We start from the raw sequence: 23,832 nt of genomic DNA, 5'->3' as shown, positions 1-23,832 counted from the left end.
AGCACTTTAAATATTAACATATGTAGTCTTCACAACAGCCACAGGCGGTAGACACCACTTTAACCACCTTTTAAAGGTATGAAACCAAGGACTAATGTCCGCATGCTTAACCACTGTCCCAAACTCCTCTGCAGAGGCTTTGATTTAGTCCCTATGGGCAAAAGAAAGCCTTGAATAAAAGAGACTATTTAGACCACTTTTAAGTAAGCAGTATGTAATAATATTGATTACCCTCAGAAGTTTTAACAGTTAAAACACAAAATAAGACATAGTTTAATTTTATTACCCTCTAAACATGCACTCTAAAAGGATAAAGGATGATAAAAATAATATTGTAACCAAGTTATTTTACATAATTCATCACTTTTACAACCTTTTCAATTTCTTTATGCTTTCTACCCAAGAACCGCATGGTGTTCTTTTTTATGTAATAAATACTGCTAACCAAATATATATATTTCAGCTTATACACAGTTTATGAAAACGGACATTGCACTGTATACTAAATGATAGCCAAAATTGAGAAAAGAGAAGGGAAAGTAGCTTATTATTCTTTGTTAAATAATGAATGTTTTCGAAATAATATTGTTAAATGCAAATGAGCATTGATCTAAATGTAAATTTTTCAAAACTTGAAATGTTCCTTATAATAAACTCTTTGGCTGAAGTTCTGAATATTTAATTGTTCTGTTTTCCTAGAATGAATGCAGTCACCTATTCAACATAATTAGTTATCTAGGGAAAAACAATTATAATTGAACATAGCTATTTCCCAAATGCATTTTAAATAACGTAAACAATCTGACATTAAATATTTGGCCTGTTCCTTAGATGTCTTCTGTTTGCTCTTCGAGATCCATTTCTACCTTTTTCTATCCACCTTGTGCCTCCAAAGGCCAGTGATGATTTATGGGAACTGTCAATAGGCTCCTTTACCCTCTGTCTCCCAGTTAGGCCAGCTGGGGAAGGGTCATGCATGGGAGAAGAGTGGGGCTGAGGTGTTTTTACTCCCAGCTGCCTCCTTATTGGGTCATTGCCTGTCGGGTGCATCCTCAACAAAAGGTTGGAGTTCCTGTCCTGTTTGTGCAGCTTTTCTCTCTGTATTCTAAAAACTGCTCTCTCCGCTTACCTCATTAGCCTCAGGATCTAAAAGAGATAAGATGCTGCACCACCCCTTGTTACTTTCCCCAAAACCAGCCTACACCTTTGTGATTAAATCGTCCCTTTATTAAGTCCTCCTCAATGACCCAGCTTCAGTGTGCTATTTTCTCTTAGAACCCAACTGTGCAGTGATTGATACCGGGAGTAGCCTCAGGAAACTGACCCTCAAAATGGGATTCTGAATCAGGTTGTTCACATATATGCATGGTGTCCAGATAACTTATCGGGCAGGAGTGGCCGGGAAGCTGGTGTGGGACACTGAGGGACAAGGTTGAGAGCTGACTCTAAGGATATTCGACAGAAGAGGATTAAATAGAAGGTTGAGCAGGCTGTGTTGATGTGAGTGCACTCGATCAGGACTTGAGACTTGAGAATGTGTCTCAAGCACTCAGGAGTGGCATTAATAGTCTGCTGGGCTGGCTGGCTAACTGAAGGCTGAACTCAGTGGTGGCCGATAATCAATTACACAGAACTTGCCCAACATATTGGAGAGGAGGGATTCTGATGGTTCAGGGACATGAAATAATGTACAACCTGTTTAGCCTTTTCTTAACCACTACCTTGAGAGTGTCCAGAGGACACACTCCCCTCATCGAGGCATTAAGAAGTGCCCGTGGTGAGTAGATTACCACCATCACTGGTCACCGCGGTAGTGGCAGTTCTCTGTGGACTGACTCTGCCCAGGGAAGTGAGATGTTTGGAACCATGTTCAGAATGGAGACCTTGCTGAAGGGAGCAGTCCCCATCCACCATTCCTGTGACATGTTTATACTTTATTAATCACTAAATGAATTTTTGAAGATATTAGTGAAAAAAAGTTGCCACAATGGAACCCTTTTTGAAGAAAACTGCAGCAAAATCTATACTGCTCAGTAATGCTTTAATGAATGTGCTCTGTATAATGGATACAAAAAAGTGCGAAGCATTACTTCAAGTCTGGCACAAGACAAAAACAGAAGCTGATACATGAACTTGGTTCAAAGGTAAACTCTCCCCACTTGGTAGTTGGATTACCATTGACAATTTTCTTAATCTCTATGAAGCTCAATTTCTTCACCTAGAAAATGAGGGGACTAATATCTACTTCCCATCATTATGAGGATAAACAAGATAGGGCCTGACACAGGACAGCAGCTCAACTAACAAGGCAAATTAAGTTAGCCTTGGGCGTTTTAGTCTCATTGCATTTGCAACCTAATACCACATACTATGCTGTAAACTTGACATCAGGCTCCATGTCTCCTTATCTCATTTTATATCCCCACTGCCCAGCACATAGACATATACATGCCAGATGCTAAATGTGTGAGCAATTGAATGAGTGAATTTGCTACTGTGAGGACGCAATGCAAGTGGTCACGGTATGATTTACCTTCCTTTTCCTCTATCAGTGTTTAAATTTCACCTCTCCATCTTCTGCCTTTATAATTAGGGAAGAATTTCTTAACCTCACTAAGCTGTAGGTTCCTCCTCTTTAAAACTGAGGTAACACCTCTCTTTTAGTCCATGTGGGCTGCTATAACAAAAATATCATAAACTAGGTGTCTTATAAACAATAGAAATTTATTTCTTCCAGTTCTAGAGGCTAAGTCCAAGACCAAGGTGCCAGCAGATTCAGTGTCTAGTGAAGGCCCATTGTCCGCTACATAGACAGTGCCTTCTGACCGCGTCCTCACTTGGTGGAAGGGCAACAAATTCCCCCAGGCACTAATACCACTCATGAGGGCAGAGCCTAATAAGAGGGTGACCTAATCACCTCCTAAAGGCCCCACCTCTTAACACCACACATTCTGGATTAGTTTTCAACATATGGATTTGGAGGGGGACACAAACATTCAGACCATAGCAACTGCCTATCCTCATAGAGGTGCTATAAAAAATAAATTAGATAACAGTTTAAAATAACTGGAAAATAGGGAGTACTCCATAAATTTTATTACCCTTTCTTTTCTCCTACTTGTATATCAAGAACCCAACACATTATAGGCACTGAAATAAATATTGTCTGTGATGGACCATGCGTGAAGTTCTAACTTTGAAAGTCTATACTCTATTTATTCCTTTTGTAAAAAAAAAAACTCCTAAGTATCAGATTACTGCTCATGGGATTGCAAAATATGTTCATGTCTTTTATGGTTAGAATGCTGTAAGAATTTGGAAAAGGTCCCACTTCTGAAAGTTATTGCAATAAATCCAAAATGCATAGATGTGGAAAATATTTAACATTCAACAGTTAATTTTGAATAGGAAAAATATACTCCTATAGTTAACTTTATCCCTTTTATTTCTGCAAATCATAAGAAGAGATTATTTGGATAGGTTCTCCAAAAAAGCTTCCTCAAATCATTTCTAATGGGATACATGAACTCAAGTGTCACCCAAAGATTATTCTTAACAAATGCACATATTGTTTGACTTTACTTGGAATAAACAAAAAGCTTCAAATTAAATTATTACTTAGACACAAAGTCATTAAATTAAAATAAGGCCAGACATTTGGAATTAAGTCAGTTTAAGATAGTCACCTTTCATTAAATCATGGCTACAATATTTGGATTATTTTATTAGCTTTGTGCCATAACCATAAAAACTCAGTTAAAATTTCACGGTAAATGCAGAGTGCCTTTACACAACTTTACAAAATCAGCACATTTAAACAAATTCCTTTTACAGACTAAAAAAGACTCCAATAACCACAAAATCTCTAAAAACAAAAGGCAAAAAAAGTAGAAAGTTTTTAAAAGTCATTTAAATTTCTATTGGCCTGACTTCCCTTTTTTCCTTCAAATAGAAAAAAAATGTGTATATATTGACAACAACTCAATGCTATTTTCCCTCATTTTTCTAATTTTTCTTAGGGCACCAGCACTATATCACCAAAATTATAACTAATTTAAATTGATTTTTTTAAAAGTGCTTTATTTATAGTCTCATTTGTGTCAAGCGGCTTTTCAAAAAACACATTTTTCAGATTAAAGGAAATATTCATGGTAACATAAGCTCCACTTGCCATTTTAAAATTATAAAACGAATTAACAGGGGAAAGGATATGAATTAAAGCATGAGTGACTTTATAAAATAAACATTTTACATAATTTGTTAATTTAAATTTTTGTTACCTCAATGTAGACAAAATGATTTAAGAACATATGCATTTATTTGCCAAAAGCAAGAAGAATTTTGCCTAATTACTATTTTAAATAATTTTTCCAGTGAGCTTTTTTGTATATAGAGTCAAGGGAAACTTTTTGTTATTTACCGTAGATTCCCAATTCTGAATCTAGTGTTGTGATTAGAGACTTGAGATGCTGAATTAATGTGTGTGTATCAGTGTGTGTGTGTCAGTGTGTGTGTGTCAGTGTGTGTGTGTAGGGTCGTAGATATAAAGATAGTGATAGAGACTTTATTATAGTAGCTTCTTTAAGGAGCTCTTAGAGTTAACTGGAGAAACTCTAAGTTTCTGTTGAACACAGTTCGGATCCTAAAGCAGTGTGATGCTATTTATATTCCATAAATGTACAGTAAATACAAAAATATTCTTACTTTTCAAAACAATGTAAATATGTTAACAATAAAGCATAAAATTTAAAAATAATTTCATATCTTTCAAATGTGAAAAATACTTCATTCAGAAATAGCTATTCTCATCCATCTGCCACCAGCTCTGATGGAGTATATTGTAACAGACCGTGTTCGAACCAAGAATAAATAGAATAGTAGATACTTCTTTAAAAATCCTTTTGAAGGTTTTTGCGATCTTCCATGGCAGTCAGGACTGAAGAGTCCACAATCCCAGACAGAAGTAAAGATTTTTTAAATGACCCCAATATTTGCATGTGGCTCCTCCCTAGTGGCATTTGCTGAGTCCAAGAAAGTGCAAGGCAAGAAGTTGAGGAGCAGGCAGAGGGCAGCTTCTAAGAAGCAGAGAAGCCAGTAGAATTTTTGGCAATTTCCTAAGACTAGAAAACAAATATTAGAGCATGGGCATGCCAAAGGAGCCAGAATCAAGAGGACAAGATCGCAAGAAGAAAGCAGATGAACAGAAATGAACCTGACACTCTGTGACAGCTTTCCATTCCAGGCATTTGCTGATTCTTAAGATGTAGATGGCAAATGACTCAAATGCTGTGTGAAGAGAGCATCTGGATAGCAGAGCAGAGCCTTCAGCAGTCTTGTGGCACTAGGGGCACAAAAAAATTAAAGCTCAGAAACCAAGAAGAGAAGGGTCCTGGTCAGTTGAGACCCCAGAGTGCTATATCCTAAAAGTGGGGTAAACTTAAAAGTATACCTAGCCTTACAAAGTTTGAAAACCAGCCCCGAGTCAGCTCAGTCCATGGTTGGGTTGAGGTGATCTGCTCCTACTCCTTGTCTGCCTGGAGGAAGATGGCAATGATAACTTCAAATGGTGAAATATATGTGTAATTGGACTCCTGGAAAGAGAAAAGGAGGAAGGAAAGAAAAAATATTTGAAGAAATAGTGCCCAATTTTTATCCAAATTTTGTGAAAACTGTAAACTCACAGATCCAGAAAGCTCAACGAACTCCAAACATAAGACACATAAAGAAAACTGAACCATCATACATCATAATCAAATTGCTAAAGAGAAATCCTAAAAGCAATCAGAGAATAAAAATACATTATCTTTTTCCACACAGAGAAACTAAGATAATGTGATAATTGAAAACTTTTCTCCTGAGAATAGGAAGGAGTGGCTATTCTCACTACTTAATATTTAATATACACTGGCAATCCTCACCACTGCAATAAGACAGGAAAAATCTGGGGGTATAAAAATGGGAAAGTAAGATTCAAAACTCTCATTTTTCACATCTGACATGATTGTGTATGTAGAATGCAAAAGAATCTACAGAAAAATTATTGGAACTAATAAAAGAATTTTGCAAGATACTGAACAAATGGCCAACATACAAAAATAATTTTTTTCTATTTACTAGCAAGAAGTAATTGGGAAATCAAACTGAATGAAATGATAACATTTAAAATAACATCAAAATATATAAAGAATAAAATATATAACAAAGTGTGTAAGGCATGTATATGTGAAAGATTAAAACATTATTGAGCAAAATTGAGCATTTACTTGACAAACTGATTTTAAAATGTATTAAAAAATTGCAAAAGGCAAAGGCTAAATCACTCTTGAAGAACATAATTGGAGGGTTTATACTACTGTGTTTCAAGAGTTATAAATTCATAGTAATTAAAAATCACTGTAACTAATTTACACTCTTTGGCTTAAAGATAGATAAATTGACCCCTGGAAAAGAATGGGTGCAGAAATAGACCCACATGTACACTACACTGTCAATTAGTTCATGACAAAGGTGACAATGTAGAACAGAGGGAAAATGCAATCTTTTCACTAAATGATTCTGGGTAAAGTAAATATTCCATAAGGAAAATAATAAATCTGGACCCTTAACTCATATAAACAAAGATCAATTCCAGATAAATTGTGGGTCTAAACATGAAGCTTATGAAGAAACATAGAAAAAGATCCCCATGGGCTTTAAAAGGTCACACACACACACAAAAAAAACAAACCATAAAAGAAAAAGTTGATAAGCTATACTACATTAATATTAAGGATTTCTTTTCAGCCATAGCAACAACAAATCGTGAAGAGGACAAAACTATGAATAAATGGGAGAAAACACTTGCCATAAAATGTATGTGACAAAAAGCACACCCACAAACAGATAAAGAGCAAAAAATCCATAAGATGTGAGACAAACCAATATTTTTAAATGGCCAAAAACTTGAATAAAGATGTCACAAAAGAAGATATCCAAATGAAAGGTTGTGTCCAACTTTATTAGTCATCAAGAAAATGCAAATAAAATCAGCTGTAAGCTGACCTCTGTCTGCGTGGTCTCTCCTTGTAGTCTGTCCGTGTAGCTAGCCGGACTTCATAACAAGGTGCTTGGATCCCTAAAGTGGAGGTTGCAAGAGGGCAGAAGCAGAAGCCGCCAGTCCTCTTAGAGCTTAGGCCCAGAACTGGCACAGTGTCACTTCAACCATGTCACACTGGTTGAAATAGTCACAGAGCCAGCTACAGTTCGAAGAGAGCATAAATAAACTCCTCCTCTCCATGGGGGGTGATGAGAATTCGCAGCCATCCATAAACCACCCCATCTTCCCACCTCCCTCAAATTTGTTCTTGTCCAAAACCAGCTCATCATCCATGTTCACTTTAAATCCTCTGCCTTTTATGAATTATTAACCCACTAAACTGAAAATAGCTCTTCCATTTCCCCCTGTGAACTCTCATTTTATCTCTACCTTTCTTGGGGCACTTTTAACTTTCAATCTTGAATTATTTATAAAAGTCTTATCTCCTCTACATTTTAAATATCATTTATTTCTAGTTTCTGAAATGAGAAATTCATATTGTAGAAAATTAGCAGGATTCATTTCTGAGTAATATGTGCCTCCCCCCACACCGCTTTACACATATGAGTTGCCAAATAAAACTTTATTGAGTGAAGATTGGAATAAAATTCAAACTTTCTAGGAGGTCGATACTAGGTACTTCAGAGGTGGCTTGGTTCACTACTTTCTTCCTTATACTCAATCGTATTTTTTTAGATACAGATAGACAAATTGATACTAAAAATGTTTGTATGTATTTTACCAGGCTCATATTGGGGGGAAAAGTCATCATTAAAAAAAAAAAGAAAGAAAGAAAGAAAAGAAAAAGATAACACAATGGGTAACACTTATAAAGTTCTTAACTATGTGCCAGGCACAGTTCTGAGCACTTCACCCCGCTAACACCCTACAAAGTTTTAAAGAAAAGGAAAAAATAATCAAGGAATGAAAAACAAAGAAAACAAAAGAGCCAGAAAAAATTACTCTATAAGACCCTGAATAGCTCCAAGACATCTGAAATTCTGACATAAGCTGGCTACATGATGAGGGAGGCCAGACTCTAAGAACATACACAAGAAAGGACTTAGTGGAAAAAGGCATTTTTTTCTCTGAATTAGAATCTACTCTTTCCATATTTATATGGAGTACTCTCTATCTCATGAATTCTTATTTTTGAAAATAAATACATCAATTTTCTGCCTATTGGAACTTTGAGAACTTCATATTGCCTTAGTTTACTTTTTAATATAATGTTAAAATCTTTAACTACGCATACAGGATAAGAAAGACTAACACTAACTTAGTTTTTAAAACTGATGCTCTACCTACAGGTCCTATTAGAATTAGAGAAAAGTAAACAAATTTCCTACTTATATTTAACAACCAAAAAGTATTATATGTTCAATACTATGTTTTATGACTTTCTTGTTTTGTTGAAAAACAAAACAGGAATATAATATGGAATCTGACATCAGGGAATTATGCAATCTATTTGAAAAGATAAAATTAAATATTTAGGCAATTAACAGTAAAACTTTATTTAAAACACAAGATAAGAGATCAAGAAAAGGAAGAATCGCTGGGAAATACAATAGCAAAATAAAATTTTGTATGAGGAGTTGGGAATTGAAGTGGGCCTTCAAAGAAGAGTAGTATTTAGAAAGGTTAGCAAAGAACATTCCAGATTTGAGAAGGCAGAAATTAGTAACTGCACAAGGAAGGGCACGGACACAAGAATGATAACATTTTAATCCCCAAACAAGGAAAATACTACTCCTCTTGAGCAGGGGTAGACATTGGAGATTTGAGGAATATATAATCTAATGGGTAAGGTAGGCTAGATTATGGGTAGTCAGTGTAGTTCAGGTTTGGTACAACAACCCGAAACCGTTTTCATACTTGACTTTGAAAGTATTTACTACACTTAACGGGAACTTTGAGGAGTTTTAACATAGGAAAGTTCTTCCTGAAGCATAGTTGGAATGAAATCTTCCTATTCGTTTGCCGTAAAATCAACATGACGTTCCATAAAGAGATCATTATTTTTGACGTGAAGCAAAGGTCAGATTTTGGGTGTGTATTTGCATCCATGAATGTATGATGTGTGTAGGTGTTTAAATTTCCAAAGTCAGGGTCAAGAGGCAGGTTAAAGTACACAGTGTCATGACAACCAAGCAAGCTATTCATTTCAGTTCAAAGAGTAGTCAATTCACTGGAAAATGTTCAATCAATTAAGTTTAAATTAAAATAGCTATGAATTATTTGCGAAAAGCAACCACAGTTGTAAGAAAACATATAAAATATGCATGTTTTCCACCAAGATACTATTCTTTAAACATGAAGCAAAAGTCAGAGTTTGGGTGTGTACGTGTGCCTGTGTGTGTGTGTTCGCATGAGTGTGTCTGTCTTAATTTCCAAAGTCGAGATCAGGAGGCAGATTAGGACTACACTGGGTCAAGACAACCAATCAAGTTGTCATTTCAGTCCACAAACTACACAATTCACTGGGAAAAAAGTTGAAGCAACTGAGTTTAAAATAAAATATTTACCAATACATTGTAAAAAGTCACTGTAAGTTTCTCTAATAAAAGGTATTAATACATGTATTGTTTCACCAGATCTAACAGCTCGTAGCTCTATCATAGAAATATACTTGATTAAACTGAAGGGACATATTTCTTATGAAAAAAATTAAAATGCTCATTTCTACCCAATGCTTATATCTTCTAGGTGCTTAGGAATTGATTCCTAATTCATAATAAAAGGTCCAGCAAAATTGCCAAATGAAAAACTTTCATCAATTATTTTTCATTTCATAAATATGCTTTGAAAACATTTTGTTAATTTTACAAAAAGTCATTATGTTAAATAAATACCTTTTGGGTACATCTACTAATAGAGTAAAATAAGTCCAATATATAATTTTCTTCTAAATGCCTCAGAATTTCAGGAAGGTGTTAATAAGGCTGTGACTTCCTGTGTCTTAAACTACACATTAAATGTGATCATTGCTTCCCTAAATCTTAGAAAAACCAATTATGAAAGTTATAAGGGACTTTTTGGAAAGGTAATGACGTAATGACATGTTCACAAAACTACTTTCTTTGATTTCCAACTTAAACTAAGAAATGTCAGGCCTATGCTATAAACTCCTACGAACTATTAGGTACAATACTATTGAGACGACATTGAGAGACAACACTGAAATCCAGGCTTAAACTCTTCAGTTTATGAACATAAAAGAGAGTTGCAGATGACACATGGTAGAAAATTTAAAGATTGCCCTCCCCTCCCTTTTTTTTTTTTTTTTTTTTTGTTAGCTTTCAAAGAACCAGAAAATACTCAGCATGGGGTCTGCTCTTCCCCACTGATGAGCAAGACTGGTGAGTGGATCTGAAATGGCTTCTCTTGTTTTTTCTGACCTAACCTTTTAATCAAGAATGGTGTCATATCAGGGCAAGCATTAAGCTGTAGGTTATGAGAGCCTTCCTTCTGTGTTTTTCTCTAAATTTTTTGAAACTCCTTAACTAGAAGTTTCTTTTCCATGTTAGGAGTTTGTCCTGTTTTGTGGTGTGCAACTTTAGTTTCCACTTACTGAATTTGGAGGGATGTTAATGGTTACCAGAAAGAGATTCCCTCAATTAAAAATAAATAAGTAGTTTAAAAAATTGGATCTATTTAGTGGGGAAAAAAAAGTCCCAAACAAAACAAACAAAGAGACCAAAAAAAAAAAAAACAGAAAGAAGGAAAAGGAAGAAGGGGAGGAGGAAGAAAAAAAAAAGAAGGAAGGGAGAAAGAGGGAGAGTGAGGAAGGAGAGAAAAAACAAATTGACTCACTAAAGTTAGATGAAGATCCACCCAGAGAAAAAATTGTAAACTCTACATGCTTTGAACCCACAAAGAAATTAAAGAAAACACGTGACATACAAAGATTAAAAACAATAAAATGAAAAAGGGACTGGTATTCTAAAAAGAGAGAAAAATGGCATCACTGAAGGACTTTAAAATATTTAGCAATAGTAAAGAGTAGTAATGACATTGCAGAAAAACCAACCTGTGACATGGACACAAGCTTCAGGAATTCACACAAGAAATGTGTGGGGAAGGTCATGGAAACAAGGATTTCCAGAGATCCAATGGATGTCCGATGTACGTAGGACTGCTCTCTCTGAAGAAAACAGCAGAATGAATCAAATTTTTAAAAATCACTTAAAGACATAATTGAAATAACATTCTGTAGTGAAGGAAGAAAATCTGAAGAACAGAGTCGCTGATCTAGACAGAATCTGGGGAAGTTACTGAACTTCATTTTAAAGCATTCAAGCAATTGAAATGAGTCATCAACAAAGGAATAGGTTAAACACACACACACGCACGCGCGCACACACACACGCACGCGCGCACACACACACACACACACACCACACACACACACACACACACACACACACACACACACACACACACACACACACACACTGACTTAAGAATTTTTGTTAGCAGCTTTAGATGGAAGAAAATTGTGCACAATGCCAACAGAGCTTTGGAAGAAAAGAGCTTTGACTCTAGAATTACATACTCAGTCAAATTGGTATACACATGTCCAGACAATAGGAAATAATCTCAAATGTACAAAGTTTGAGGAAGCATATCTCTAACGTTTCCAGGTAACTTTTGTGAAAAATCCACTTGTCAACACAATCTGACCAAAATAGAGAATAAAAACTATAGGAATGGGAAAATCATAGGAGGTGAGATGGCTGGTGAATATCAAATTCAGATGAATATAAAATTAAGGCTAAATAATTAGCAAAGTATAAAACAATGTAATTATTCTAATTACTGAAGGTAAAACTACATCATGTTGGGAGAAAATGGTAAAACCCTCAGAGAACACCACAGTGTCTGTCAGGATTCTAGGCATGAAACAGACAGCATCCTCAAAAACCTTAGATGGGTCTATTTACATGGGGGTGGAAACCTCCATAGGCAGGTGAGCACCCATGTACAAGCAGCAGCAGGGAAGCATGAGTACCTTTGCTTAGAGTATCTGGTTACCCACTTCTGCTGCTTTCTTGGGCAGGCTTATACTTCCCTGCTCCATTGAAGTTAGACTTGGGCACTTGCCTCTGGCAAATAAAATGTGAGCTGATATGTCATGAATTAGATGGGAAGAAGCTTTTGAAGCCAGTTTGTGCTTCTCTAGCACGTGGATCTCAGGTCAGAAATCAGAAAGCAGCACCACAACCAAAACTCGATGGACATGTACCATAAACAATAAATAACCTTTATGGTTGTAAGTCACTGGCATTTGCAAATAATTTACAGTAGCAAATCTGGCCTTTTCTCACTAGTGTAGTACCCCTAAGCCTAAAGAGGAAAGGGAAAAGCAAGGTGTTACTAGAGTATAAGAAATAGAATCGTGCGAGAGGAACCACAAACAGGAACTGAAGTCACAGAGGCATAAAGAATAGGCCAGAACCATACGAAGCAGCAGGGAATGGAGGAATAAAGAAAATAACCTGACTTCTGTTTCCTCCTGCCCTCTCTCTTACATCCCACTTGTGGCTCGGTTTGCTCTAATGCAGCTGGAAGCAAAGGACTAATGAATGATTCATTTTTCAGAATTCTGTGTCACAAGCTGGGTTTCCCATAATCAGATGCTAAGATGGTATTTGGGTGTAAAATCTTTATTAGGGACCAGTACCTGTGAAGGGAAGGCAGAAGATGCAGAATTAGACAGGGAATGATGTCGAACACAGTAACAAAGACAATGAACTACAAAACCTCAGCCAGTGCACTGGGGAGCTCTAGAGTGGGAATTATTATCCATTAGAGCATTCCACATAAGGCCAAAATGACCAGCCATACGCCCATCATGCCAGCTCTATGAAGGCTGATGGCAAAGCTAGTTGATATCAACAGGCTGAGTCATTTTGTCTACTTGGTTATTTAGTTCTTCTATGGTGAATGGTCTCTGGTGGGCATTAGCATGTGATACACAAACAAACTATATTTGTATTTCAACTATAGCCTTCAGAGAAGACATTATTTTAAGCAGCCAAATATTTTTAAATATAACATTTTAGTCCACAAAATAAACCTCAATAAATTTCTATATTAGAAATAGTATGTAATAAACTGTCTGACAGTGCTGCATTAAAATTAGAAATGAAAAACATATGTAGAAAGAAACAATAAAACAACAGTTGTTTGCAATTATTAAAATACTCTGCCAATAACTCTTTAGCCAAAGAGTAAATCTAAACAAAAATGCTAGAAAAATAACAATCTACACTCTAATTGCCAAACCTATGGGACGTAACCAAAGCTTTATTCAGGATCTTAAAATTGTTTTAATGTGAAACAATAAAAAAAAAATAATAAAGCATTCTACTCAAGATTCCATAGAAAAAAACAAAAATAACAGCAAGGAAATTAGAAGAAATTCATTAATTAAGATAAAAGCAGAAAATAATGAATTTTTAAAAAGAAAAGCAGTATCATTAATAAATTCAAGAATTGCTTCCTTAAAATAAAAATATGCTAGGGAAAAATATTAGCTAGCCACAATTTAAAAAGGAAACACCAGTACAAAAGAAAGAAAAAAAAAAGGAATTAGAAAGCAGCAATGACCATAGATCACCACAGAGAATAAATATGATTGAAAGGAAAGAAAAAATTATCAAAATAGACATAAGATTATGTTGAAAGCCTAAACCAATCAATAGCTATGAGGGAAACACTGAAAACAAAGAAAACTTCAGCAGTGAATTTTTTATTTTCATTTTTTATTTTAATTTATCAATATACAATATAGTTGATTTTTGTGTTCCTTTACCAATTCATCCTTTTCCTCCCTTCCTCTCCTCCCCTCGCCCCATCAACATCATATCTGTTCAACTGTCTTAACAAAATCAAGGAATCCTTGTGATTGTTGTGTCTTCTTCCCCCACCCCCCACCACCCCATTTTTGTATATTACTTATTTATTTTCATCAATTCCCACAAATAAGTGCGAGAACATGTGGTATATTTCTCTCTGTGTGCCTGGCTTATTTCACTTAATATCATCTTCTCTAAGTCCTTCCATGTTGCTCTGAATGGTAGTATTTTATTTTATTTTTTATAGCAGAGTAGTATTCCATTGTGTAGATATACCACATTTTCCTTATCCACTCATCTGATGATGGGCATTTAGGCTGGTTCCAACTCTCAGCTATTGTAAATAGTGCTGCAATAAATATGGGAGTACAGGTATCCCATTGATGATTTCCATTCCTCTGGGTATATACACAGCAGTGGAATAGCTGGGTCATATGGTAGATCTATCTGCAATTGTTTGAGAAACCTCCGTACCATTTTCCATAAAGGCTACACCATTTTGCAGTCCCACCAACAATGTATGAGAGTTCCTTTTTCTCCGCAACCTCACCAGCACTTATCATTCTCAGTCTTTTGGGTATTAGCCATCCTAACTGGAGTGAGATGGTATCTCAAAGTGGTTTTGATTTGCATTTCCCTAATGCTGAGTGATGTTGAGCATTTTTTCATGTGTCTGAAAAAATATTTTTTTCATATATTTAATTCTTTAATGCATTTTGAGTTGATTTTGGTATATGGTGAGATGTACAGGTCTAGTTTCATCCTCTTACATATGAATGTCCAATTTTTCCAGCACCATTTACTGAAGAGGCAGTCTCTTCCCCAGTGTGTAGTCATGGAGCCTTTATCAAGAATTTTTTCAACCTTCAAATAATAGATAATTGACATGTATTTAAACTCTTTCAAGGCTAGAGAAAAAAGAAAAGGTGCTCAGGTTTCTTTTCGGTTTTTTGTTTTTGTTTATTTTTTGGGGGGAGGGAGTTTTCTGAAGCCAAAATAATGATTTCAAATCCTGTCAAAAGTGGTCTAAAAGAGAAAACTACAAACCAGTTTACTCCTGAATATTGGTAGAAGTGATCTACCTAAAATTTTAGCAAGTAGAATTTAGTGATACTTTAAAAGAGTAACGTACCACGATCAAGTGGAGTTATTGCAGGAATGCAAGGATGGTCCATTGACGTAAGTCATCACTTAGCAGACAAGGAAAAAATTGTTATCTTCATGATAAACAGTAAAAAACATTTGATAAAATTTCATATTCACACACATGGCTGATAGGAACTGTTATTTAAATAGGAATACAAGGATATTTAATGTATGAAAAGTATGCATTTCCCAAATCAAAAGTTAAAATATGAAATACTAGAATCATTCCTATTAAAAATAATGGTGAGAGAAGTTTTCCTACTATTATTTAACATTTTTATGACTTACTAGCCAATGCATTAAGAGAATGAAGTGTATTAGGGCACTCAAGTTGCCATAAACAAGTGCCACAAACTGGATGACATAAACAATAAAAATTTTTTGTCTCACAGTTCTGGAGGCTGGAAGTCCAAGAACAGGGTGCCAGCATGGTCAGTTTCTGGTGAGAGCTCTCTTCCTGGTTTGCAGATGGCCCTCTTCTCACTATGTCCTCACATGGCAGAGAGGAAGAAAAAGCTCTCTAGTGTCTCTTCTTGTAAGGACTCTAATCCTGTCAAATTAGCACCTCACCCTTATGAGCTCATTTAACCCTACTTACTTCCTTAGTCACATCGGCGGTTAAGCAAAATCATGAATACCTTCAAATTGTATAACTATATATCTGAAAAATTAAAGACAATCAATTGACAATTCCTCGAAAAAAAGTAGCATTCAGTATGCTGGATATTAAAAAATAAAATATAAGATTGAATAGCCTACTTATATTTATTTAAACAATATAATTAGAAAATATAGTGGAATAAAAACTCCACTCACAAAAGTAAGAAAAGTTCTAGATAGCTGTGAAAATGTCAAAAGAATATGCTAGACCCAAATGATTAAACTATAAACTTTCCTGGAAAACATAAAGACTTGAACAAAAGAAGGAGCATACTTTCTTTGATAAAAATACTCACTTTTATATAAATTCAAGCTCTTTCTTAGTGTGTATCTAAACCATAATAAAATCTGTGGTGGGGTACCCCCATTATGGTGTATGTAGATTGAGAAGAGAGAATATCACAAAATTATTCTTCCATCTGGAGAAATAAACATATAATGTAATAGGGAATTATCCCACCAGATACAATGATACAGGATCTAGAAAAGACGAACAGAGCACAATAAAGAGTTTTAAAATAGTTGTGAACCCATATGGGATCTTTATTTAGCACAATAAAAAATTTAGAAATATGTAGCTGTGAACATATATGGCATATATCTTAATAAACGGTGAATATGGCATCCAAATCGATGACTGAAATGTGCATAATGGGAACACACTCATTACCAGCTCACTTTTTACATCAAAGAAAATGTCAGATAGATATAATGTATAGATTTTTCAAATTAGGTACTAGAACTAGATAAACATATAGGTGATCTCATTTAAAATCTGTTTATAACTTTGGATGGGAGGGTCTTTCTCAGCATATCACATAAACCATAAAGGAAAAGATTCATAACTGTGAAATGTCAAAATTATATTTTTAATAGAAAGAGGTACCAAAAACAAACAACAAATTTAAAAGGAGAAACATTATTTGTAACATCATGTAAAGGGTTAATATCCCCAGCATCTTAGAAATCAATAAGAAAAAGAAAAACACCACAATGGTAAAATAGACAAACAACATGAACCAGCATTTCCTAAAAGAAGAAAGAAAATGGCCACTAAATAGATGAAAAAAGATATTCAGGTTCACTAATAATCAAAAAAATACAAAAAAGATACTGTGATATTGTTATTCCTTTGTCAGATTGGCAACCCCGAGTGTCAGCATGTGTGTGAGAAAGTCTCTCTCACTGTTTGTGGAAATTTAAATTGGTACTCTACTAGAGTATGATTTGTTAAAATGTATCACGCTTTTAGAAAGGCATTTCTAAAAGTAGCAATTCTAATTTCAAAGCTTTATTCCAAGAAGATAATTTGATATGGGTAGTGATATGTCTATCTGGATTTTTGTCCTAACATTGTATTTTTTTACAATCATGAATATTTGGAAAATAGTGTTCCTCAATAAGAAATTGATTAAGCACATATCAGTACATACATCCAATGTAAGATTACATACCCATTAATAATGATGAGCTCAGAATTTTCATGTGAGATTGACATGGCAAGAGTACAAAATACCTGTATCATAGCACCCTATTTCTTAGCATAAACAAATACACACAAATATAATATTAAGTGCACCAATATAAAACATATGGATTTATTTTTGTGTGCATATTTGATTACAAAACAAAATATCTGGAAAATGTTTATCTAAATGTTAATGTTTTATGGGATTTGGGGTGAGTTTTAGTTTCTTCTTTTGAATTTTGACCATTTTGTTTTGCTTGAACTCTTTTACAATGATTCTGTTTATTTTTATAATTTAAAAACAATAAAGCCTCTTTCATTGGTGGGAATAATATTATGAATATTATTATATTATGATACTCTGCTCATTTATAATGGTTAGAAAATACTAATGTTTGTGGAATCATGCAAATACGATTGCCCAGAACTGGATGACTTCCTTTTCACTCCCACAGACTTCATCTGTGACACTTGTATATATTATAATAATAAAAGACAAAATGTGATCTTTGAGTTATCACCTTGTATTAGATTATAAGCTTCTTGAAGGTAAGATTGTTTATTTAGATATTTATTTATTTATTTGGCTCTCCTACAGATCTTAACAAAGGGAAGTACTCATTTACTCATAGGGAAGTAAACATTTACTGAGTTGAACCAATGGTACTTCCACAACCAACAAAAAATAGCATAATCTTTATACCTACACCAATAAAACTAGACTTTTCAAATAACTCTAGTTACAAAGAGAGAGATTCATAAATTTCCCATTGCATAAATCTCAAGAATCATTTTTACAATAGTAAGATTTTCACTGATGTTCTCAGAATATTGAGGAAAGAGATTTAAATTGTTACAAGTTAATTAAAATGCATGTAAAAGAGCTCTAGAGTTCAAAGAATACACAATCAAACCCCTTACGCATAGCATTTCTCTTCAATAAAAAAAAGAAAAAAAATCAAACTGTTTTCATCCATAACTGTCTTCAAATAGCAGAAGCTCGGTTAAAAAAAAGTGATTTTTGCATGTATCTAGGATAAAAGAAAAGCAGAAATGTTTTTCTGATAATTGTTATTCTATGCCTTTTCTCTATTTCTTTAATGTGCTTTTATGTTAATCAAGAACATTTTCTAATTTTTCAAATGATCAGCATGACTCAATAAAAAATAAACCAAAATAATTTTGAACACCTAACTGGTAATATTTTTAAATATTCCTTAAGCTGGAACAATTAGATGTTTGAGTTACTTACTCTGAATGCTAATGTATGAATACTTTTCTCCTGTTCCACATTCATCTCTCTATATATAAACTATTTAAGTCACAGTATAATTATGGAATATGTTAGTAGACGGAAAGCAAAGTGTTTTATCAATGCCTGTAAGCACTATTTACATTAGCATCTGTTACAGAATTCATTTTAAATTTTATTTCTAGCGACTTAAAATCTGTGGGTCATACATATTAGTATTTTTAGGCAATAATGTCATAGGATTAAACCCGTTTTTTAACCTTCCTTTGTTTCAACATGCTTTTGAATGAATCCAGAGATATAGGTATATTTTTCTGATTTTTTTAAACTTTCTGATTTCTTTACTTCCTTTTAGCTCTGTAAGTCTTCTTGTGTGTTGTTGATTCTTCTTTCTATTTTTGTTGTTTTTCTTTTAAATGTACAAAGTTAGTTCTTACCTATATTTATGTGCAAGCCCTCTAACACTTAGCATGCCAATATGGAAGCGTCTGGCAATAAAAATACCTTTCCTGAAATATGGAAGCATGGAAACAGATCTGCCAGTATTGCGATTAGCCTGTCAGTGTTTACAAAGCAGCAACAAATGTCACCAGGTGACTGTAGATCACTGGGCAGAAACATATCAGTAGGGAGTTAGCCTCAGAAGTAAACTCATGAGGTATCTCCTTGCCGGTTAAAAAGAAAGAATAATCTGGAATAGCTCTACGCATTTTATATCTTCCTTTAAAGATGAAAATGTGTTGAACCCTTGAGATTTCAAGGAGAAGGGTTTTAACAGTACTATTTTCTTTTATATGCTTACATTGTTTCAATTAGTATTGAAAAGACCCCAAAAGATTACTTCAAAATTTGGATTTTCAGAAACCAGGCTAAGCTTCTGCCAGCACACCTGGCAGGGGCCTGGAGAGAGGCAGTTTATCCATGCAGGGCCCAGGTTTCAGTCAACGCAACTGGCAGCAGTTTAGGGAAATGACGTAGCCAGAGCCGAGACTCCTAAGCCCCTCCCTCCTCCTTTCTTCACCCCATTCCGGTTCCCCTCTTGGAGCCTGGAGACGGGCAATGGCAAGATGGGGAGGGTGTCCCGCGCAGCTCTCTCGCCAGCAAGAAAGACGCGGTACACACAGGATCCTTCTGCAGTAAAGCTTTAATGCAACTTGAGAGGCAGTGCACAAGCTACTAGGGCGGAGACCCCGAACAACGAAAACCCATCCCCTTATATAGCATTCAGTCCCTCGCTTAGGACGTGTCCTTCCCTGATTGGCGTGGCGCCATCAGCCCAGATGACGCCACGGGAGAGGAAGAGATCGGAGGTAGGGGAATTCCCAGCGCGCGCTCTAGTCTAGTGACTTGTCGGAAGTCAGCGCCATGTTGTAATGGCGGTTACAGCATAGTGTGGGCGGCTCCCCACACCTCCCCCTTCTTTATTATAAAGAGGCTGGTACAAGCTTAATGGCCACAAAATTGTTTCACCAGCAGTCCTGTCTTAGGTCGACCCGTCTCAGACTATGACCTTACCCGTCACAGGTTAACCCTATCGCCACCGGGCACCATGTCTTAGGTCGGTACACGTCTGGGGGAAGTTGCCCGTCTCGGGATCTACTGGAGTGGACTTTGAAAGATGAGGCCAATACGAGCAAGGGCGAACTCCGCTGATCAACTTTCAGGGAGGCCAGCCAAAGGAAGAAAAACAAAAAAGGGGGAGTTGGTAAAATTTATTTCCTGAGCATGGATAGCCAAATATCGGGATTGGCTCCCTGCTCTAGAGCTACAAGCGCTTGGGCTATAACCACCTTGTCTCTCCGTATCTGGGTTGTCAATCTGCAGACCAACCATAGTAAGAGCACAATTCCACCACAAAGAAGCATGCCAACCCCAATTACTCCCGCCCACTCCTTGAAGTGGGACACGGCGGCTCCAATCCAGGAGGACAGTCCATCAGCGAAGGAGGCATCCACTCTTGTTGAATTCACGGACACAATGGCAGAACGTAGCTGGTCCATCAGCGCATCAAAGTCTCCTGTCCAATTTCCTGAAAGATACTGAGACAACTGATTAGACAGCGTAGCATTCCAGCATTGTGCATAGAAACAGGTATCATTGTTGCAAGCAATTTGACTCTCCTCCACCGTTATATTGACTAGAATAAACACAAAGGGGGGATAAAGGCAGACTGGTGTTGGCGGCACAGACACATTTTTCCCAGACTCTATGATGGACACAGAGGATTCAAAGATGTCAGAAGTATTGAATTTAAAGGTAGCATTCCCCCAACTTCCCCCCTTAACAAAGGCAAACGGGGAAAGATCCGTGCAACTACCATTCACCCCACACAACAACCATACATCAAATGGGTTGGTATGGGTCGCCATCAAGGGATTTTGATATGTCCAATTGTAGCCTGGAGAGGTCTCATTATACATAGTACCCATATAAGGTGAAAAGGTAAATTTATCTTTTCTTGCCCACCCCGTCTTTTTAGACTGGCAGCCCGTCCAGGGCGGGGTGTCCCCTGCTACTCTGGATCCCAAGCAATATGGGGCCCATTTTGCCTGTGAGGGAACGCTACTGCTGTTCCCCTTTGGCTCGAAGGCGGGCCAAATTCCTGATATCCAGGTGGCATTGGCTGAGGCTGACTGTGTTGGGAAATCAAACCATGCTGCAGTTTGGTTATACAGTTTTATACAAGGAGCCTCGTCTGTAGATCGGTTAGAAACGATCAAAAAACATAGGCTGCCATCAAGAGTAAAATTCCTATTCCCCCCAATACTAGCTATCTCCTCATCCATAGGTAAATAAGGCAAATCTAAGGTTCTATTGGTACTAAAAAATCGAGGGAACAATTTTGCATCATGGTGAATTGGCATCGGTAGAGGGAACACCGACAGGATTCCCCAGCGTGGTTCCCCCGTCGCAAACAAGGTCAGGGTCAATATCAACAGGATCAGGGGGGGCTCCCATCTCTCTGGTCTTGTCATCCTGTGTCGGTCCCAGAATTGTCCTGGTAAGTCTTTCTGGAACCCAGAAGGGGTTTTCTTCTTCCTGTGGAAAAACACAAACAGCTCCCCTGGATCTTATCAAGATAGGATCCGGTCCTCTCCATTGTCCCGTTAAAACATCCTTCCACTTTACCAGTTCTTTAGGTCGGTCAGGATCTGAACAATGACGATCAGCGGCCGCATGGCCGTGTGCATCAAGATTTAGGAAGTTAAGGGTAAAGAGCGCCATAGAAACAGCGACTCTCGGGACTGGGGGCAATGACTCCTCAAGTCCCCCTTTTTGTTTTATGAGGTAGGATTTGAGCGTGCGGTGAGCACGCTCCACAATGCCTTGTCCTTGAGGATTATAAGGCAAACCAGTCAAGTGGGTCACATTCATTTGGTGACAAAACTGTTTAAACTTTTGAGAAGTGTAGGCCGGTCCATTATCTGTTTTTAGCACCCTGGGCTTGCCCCAAGCGCTCCATGCCTCCAGACAATGTTGGATAACATGTGAGGCTTTCTCTCCTGTTAATGGAGTAGCAAAAAGAACACCTGAACATGTGTCTACCGAGACATGCAGATTCTGAAACCTCCCAAAGGAGGGGACATGTGTCACATCCATCTGCCAAACTTGCAGTGGCTGGATCCCACGTGGATTAATGCCAACATGCGGGGTGGGCAGAAACTGACAACAATTTTGACATTGAGTAACAATCTCCCTAGCCTCTTTTCTGGTTAAGGCAAATCGACGGCGTAAAGTTTCGGCCGTCACATGAAATTTTGAATGAAAATTTGTGGCTGCATCTAGCCTGGATGATAGGGCAACCGCAACCATTGTAGTAGCCCGATCTGCTAGCTCATTTCCCTGAGTCATCGGACCAGGCAGGCCCGAATGAGCTCTAATATGTGTTATAAACACAGGGAATTTTCTGTTGAGAAGAATGTGTTGAATTTGTTGAAAAATTCGGGCAGGCTTGCTGGAGGGCTTAATTAATCCCGCCACCTCAAGAATCTTAACTGCATTAACCACATAGGAGGAATCTGATACAATATTAATCGGGCCTGGGAAGGTGATAAGGACCTCGAGCACCACTAAGCACTCTACAACTTGAGGTGATTTTTCATTATACTGTTTAGAAAAAGCCTCATTATTAACCACATAGGCACCTACGCCCGTCTTTGATCCATCTGTATACACTACAGTCCCATTCGCAAGTGGTTCTTGAGACACTATGCGTGGGAACACAATAGGTTGATTCAAGGCAAACTGTAAAATCGGATGTCGTGGATAATGATTGTCAATCAGCCCAGCAAAGGAAGTGACCAACACCGCCCAGTCGTTAGAAGTGGCAGCTAACACTTGGACCTGATTCATTGTATAAGGCACTATTAAAATTTTGGGTTCCCTTCCAAAATGGGTAAGGGCTACCTTCAACCCACGGAGTGCAAGCTGAGCAATTGCATCTGGGAACCAAGAGATAACTTTGGCTGGCGACACATTGGGATGAACCCATAGCAAGGGTCCATCTTGCCACAAAACTGCAGTGGGCAATTGAAATGTTTTAAAAATGCATAAATCAAAGGGCTTGGCATCATCTATGCGCTGTAATTGAGCATTTTGTAAGGCACTCTCAACAATTTGTAAGGCTTGAATAGCTGCTGGAGTCAAACTCCTCGGAGAGGAAATATGTGGATCCCCCTCCAGGACATCAAATAAAGGTTTTAACTCAGCAGAAGGGATCTTTAAAAATGGCCGCAGCCAATTTATATCTCCCAATAATTTTTGAAAATCATTTAAGGTATGCAAATTATCCCTACGGATTTCCAGCTTCTGAGGAACTATTTTATCAGGGTAGATGACCGTTCCTAGAAACGAGCCAATCTCCGCAAACTGAACCTTTTCTGTGGCAACTTGAAGCCCCCAGCATCCTAAAGTCTTAAAAAGAAGGGGATATGCGGCCTGTAAAACTTCTAAATCCTTATGACACATTAAAAGATCATCCATATAGTGGATTAGAATCAAAGTTGGGAATTGTTTCCTAATGGGTTCAAGTGCCAACTGAACATATAATTGACACATAGTGGGGCTGTTGGCCATGCCTTGTGGCAAAACTCTCCATTGAAATCTTCTATCAGGTTCCAAATGATTAGTGGCTGGCAGAGTAAATGCGAACCTCTGTCTATCTTTTGGACACAAGGGAATGGAAAAGAAACAATCCTTAATATCTATAATTATTGTTCTCCATGACTTTGGCAAGGCGGAGAGTAAGGGCAAACCTCGTTGTACTGAACCAAACAGGCGCATTTGCGAATTAATGGCTCGCAAGTCATGGAGGAGTCTCCACTTCCCTGATTTTTTCTTGATGACAAAAACAGGGGTATTCCAGGGG

General features: G+C 36.9%; 1 protein-coding gene across 4 annotated transcripts in view; it reads left to right on the top strand.

Annotated features, from left to right (window-relative positions):
- The window catches only part of CABCOCO1 (ciliary associated calcium binding coiled-coil 1), a 117,188-nt gene that overhangs the window by 47,809 nt on the left and 45,547 nt on the right, over window positions 1–23,832 (top strand). The window contains exon 6 of one of the 4 annotated variants that reach the window (XM_063103357.1): window positions 6,784–6,843. The exons of the other annotated variants lie outside the window; for them this stretch is intronic. Coding sequence (XP_062959427.1) covers window positions 6,784–6,789 — 6 coding nt within the window. The 3' untranslated portion in view covers window positions 6,790–6,843. Of the gene's footprint in view, window positions 1–6,783; window positions 6,844–23,832 lie in introns of those variants that run through there. 4 annotated transcript variants of the gene reach the window in all.

The sequence above is a fragment of the Cynocephalus volans genome, chromosome 7 (genome assembly GCF_027409185.1).
Source record: "Cynocephalus volans isolate mCynVol1 chromosome 7, mCynVol1.pri, whole genome shotgun sequence".
In the NCBI taxonomy this organism is placed as follows: Eukaryota; Metazoa; Chordata; class Mammalia; order Dermoptera; family Cynocephalidae; genus Cynocephalus; species Cynocephalus volans.
This window is presented reverse-complemented; position numbering and strand designations above follow the sequence as displayed.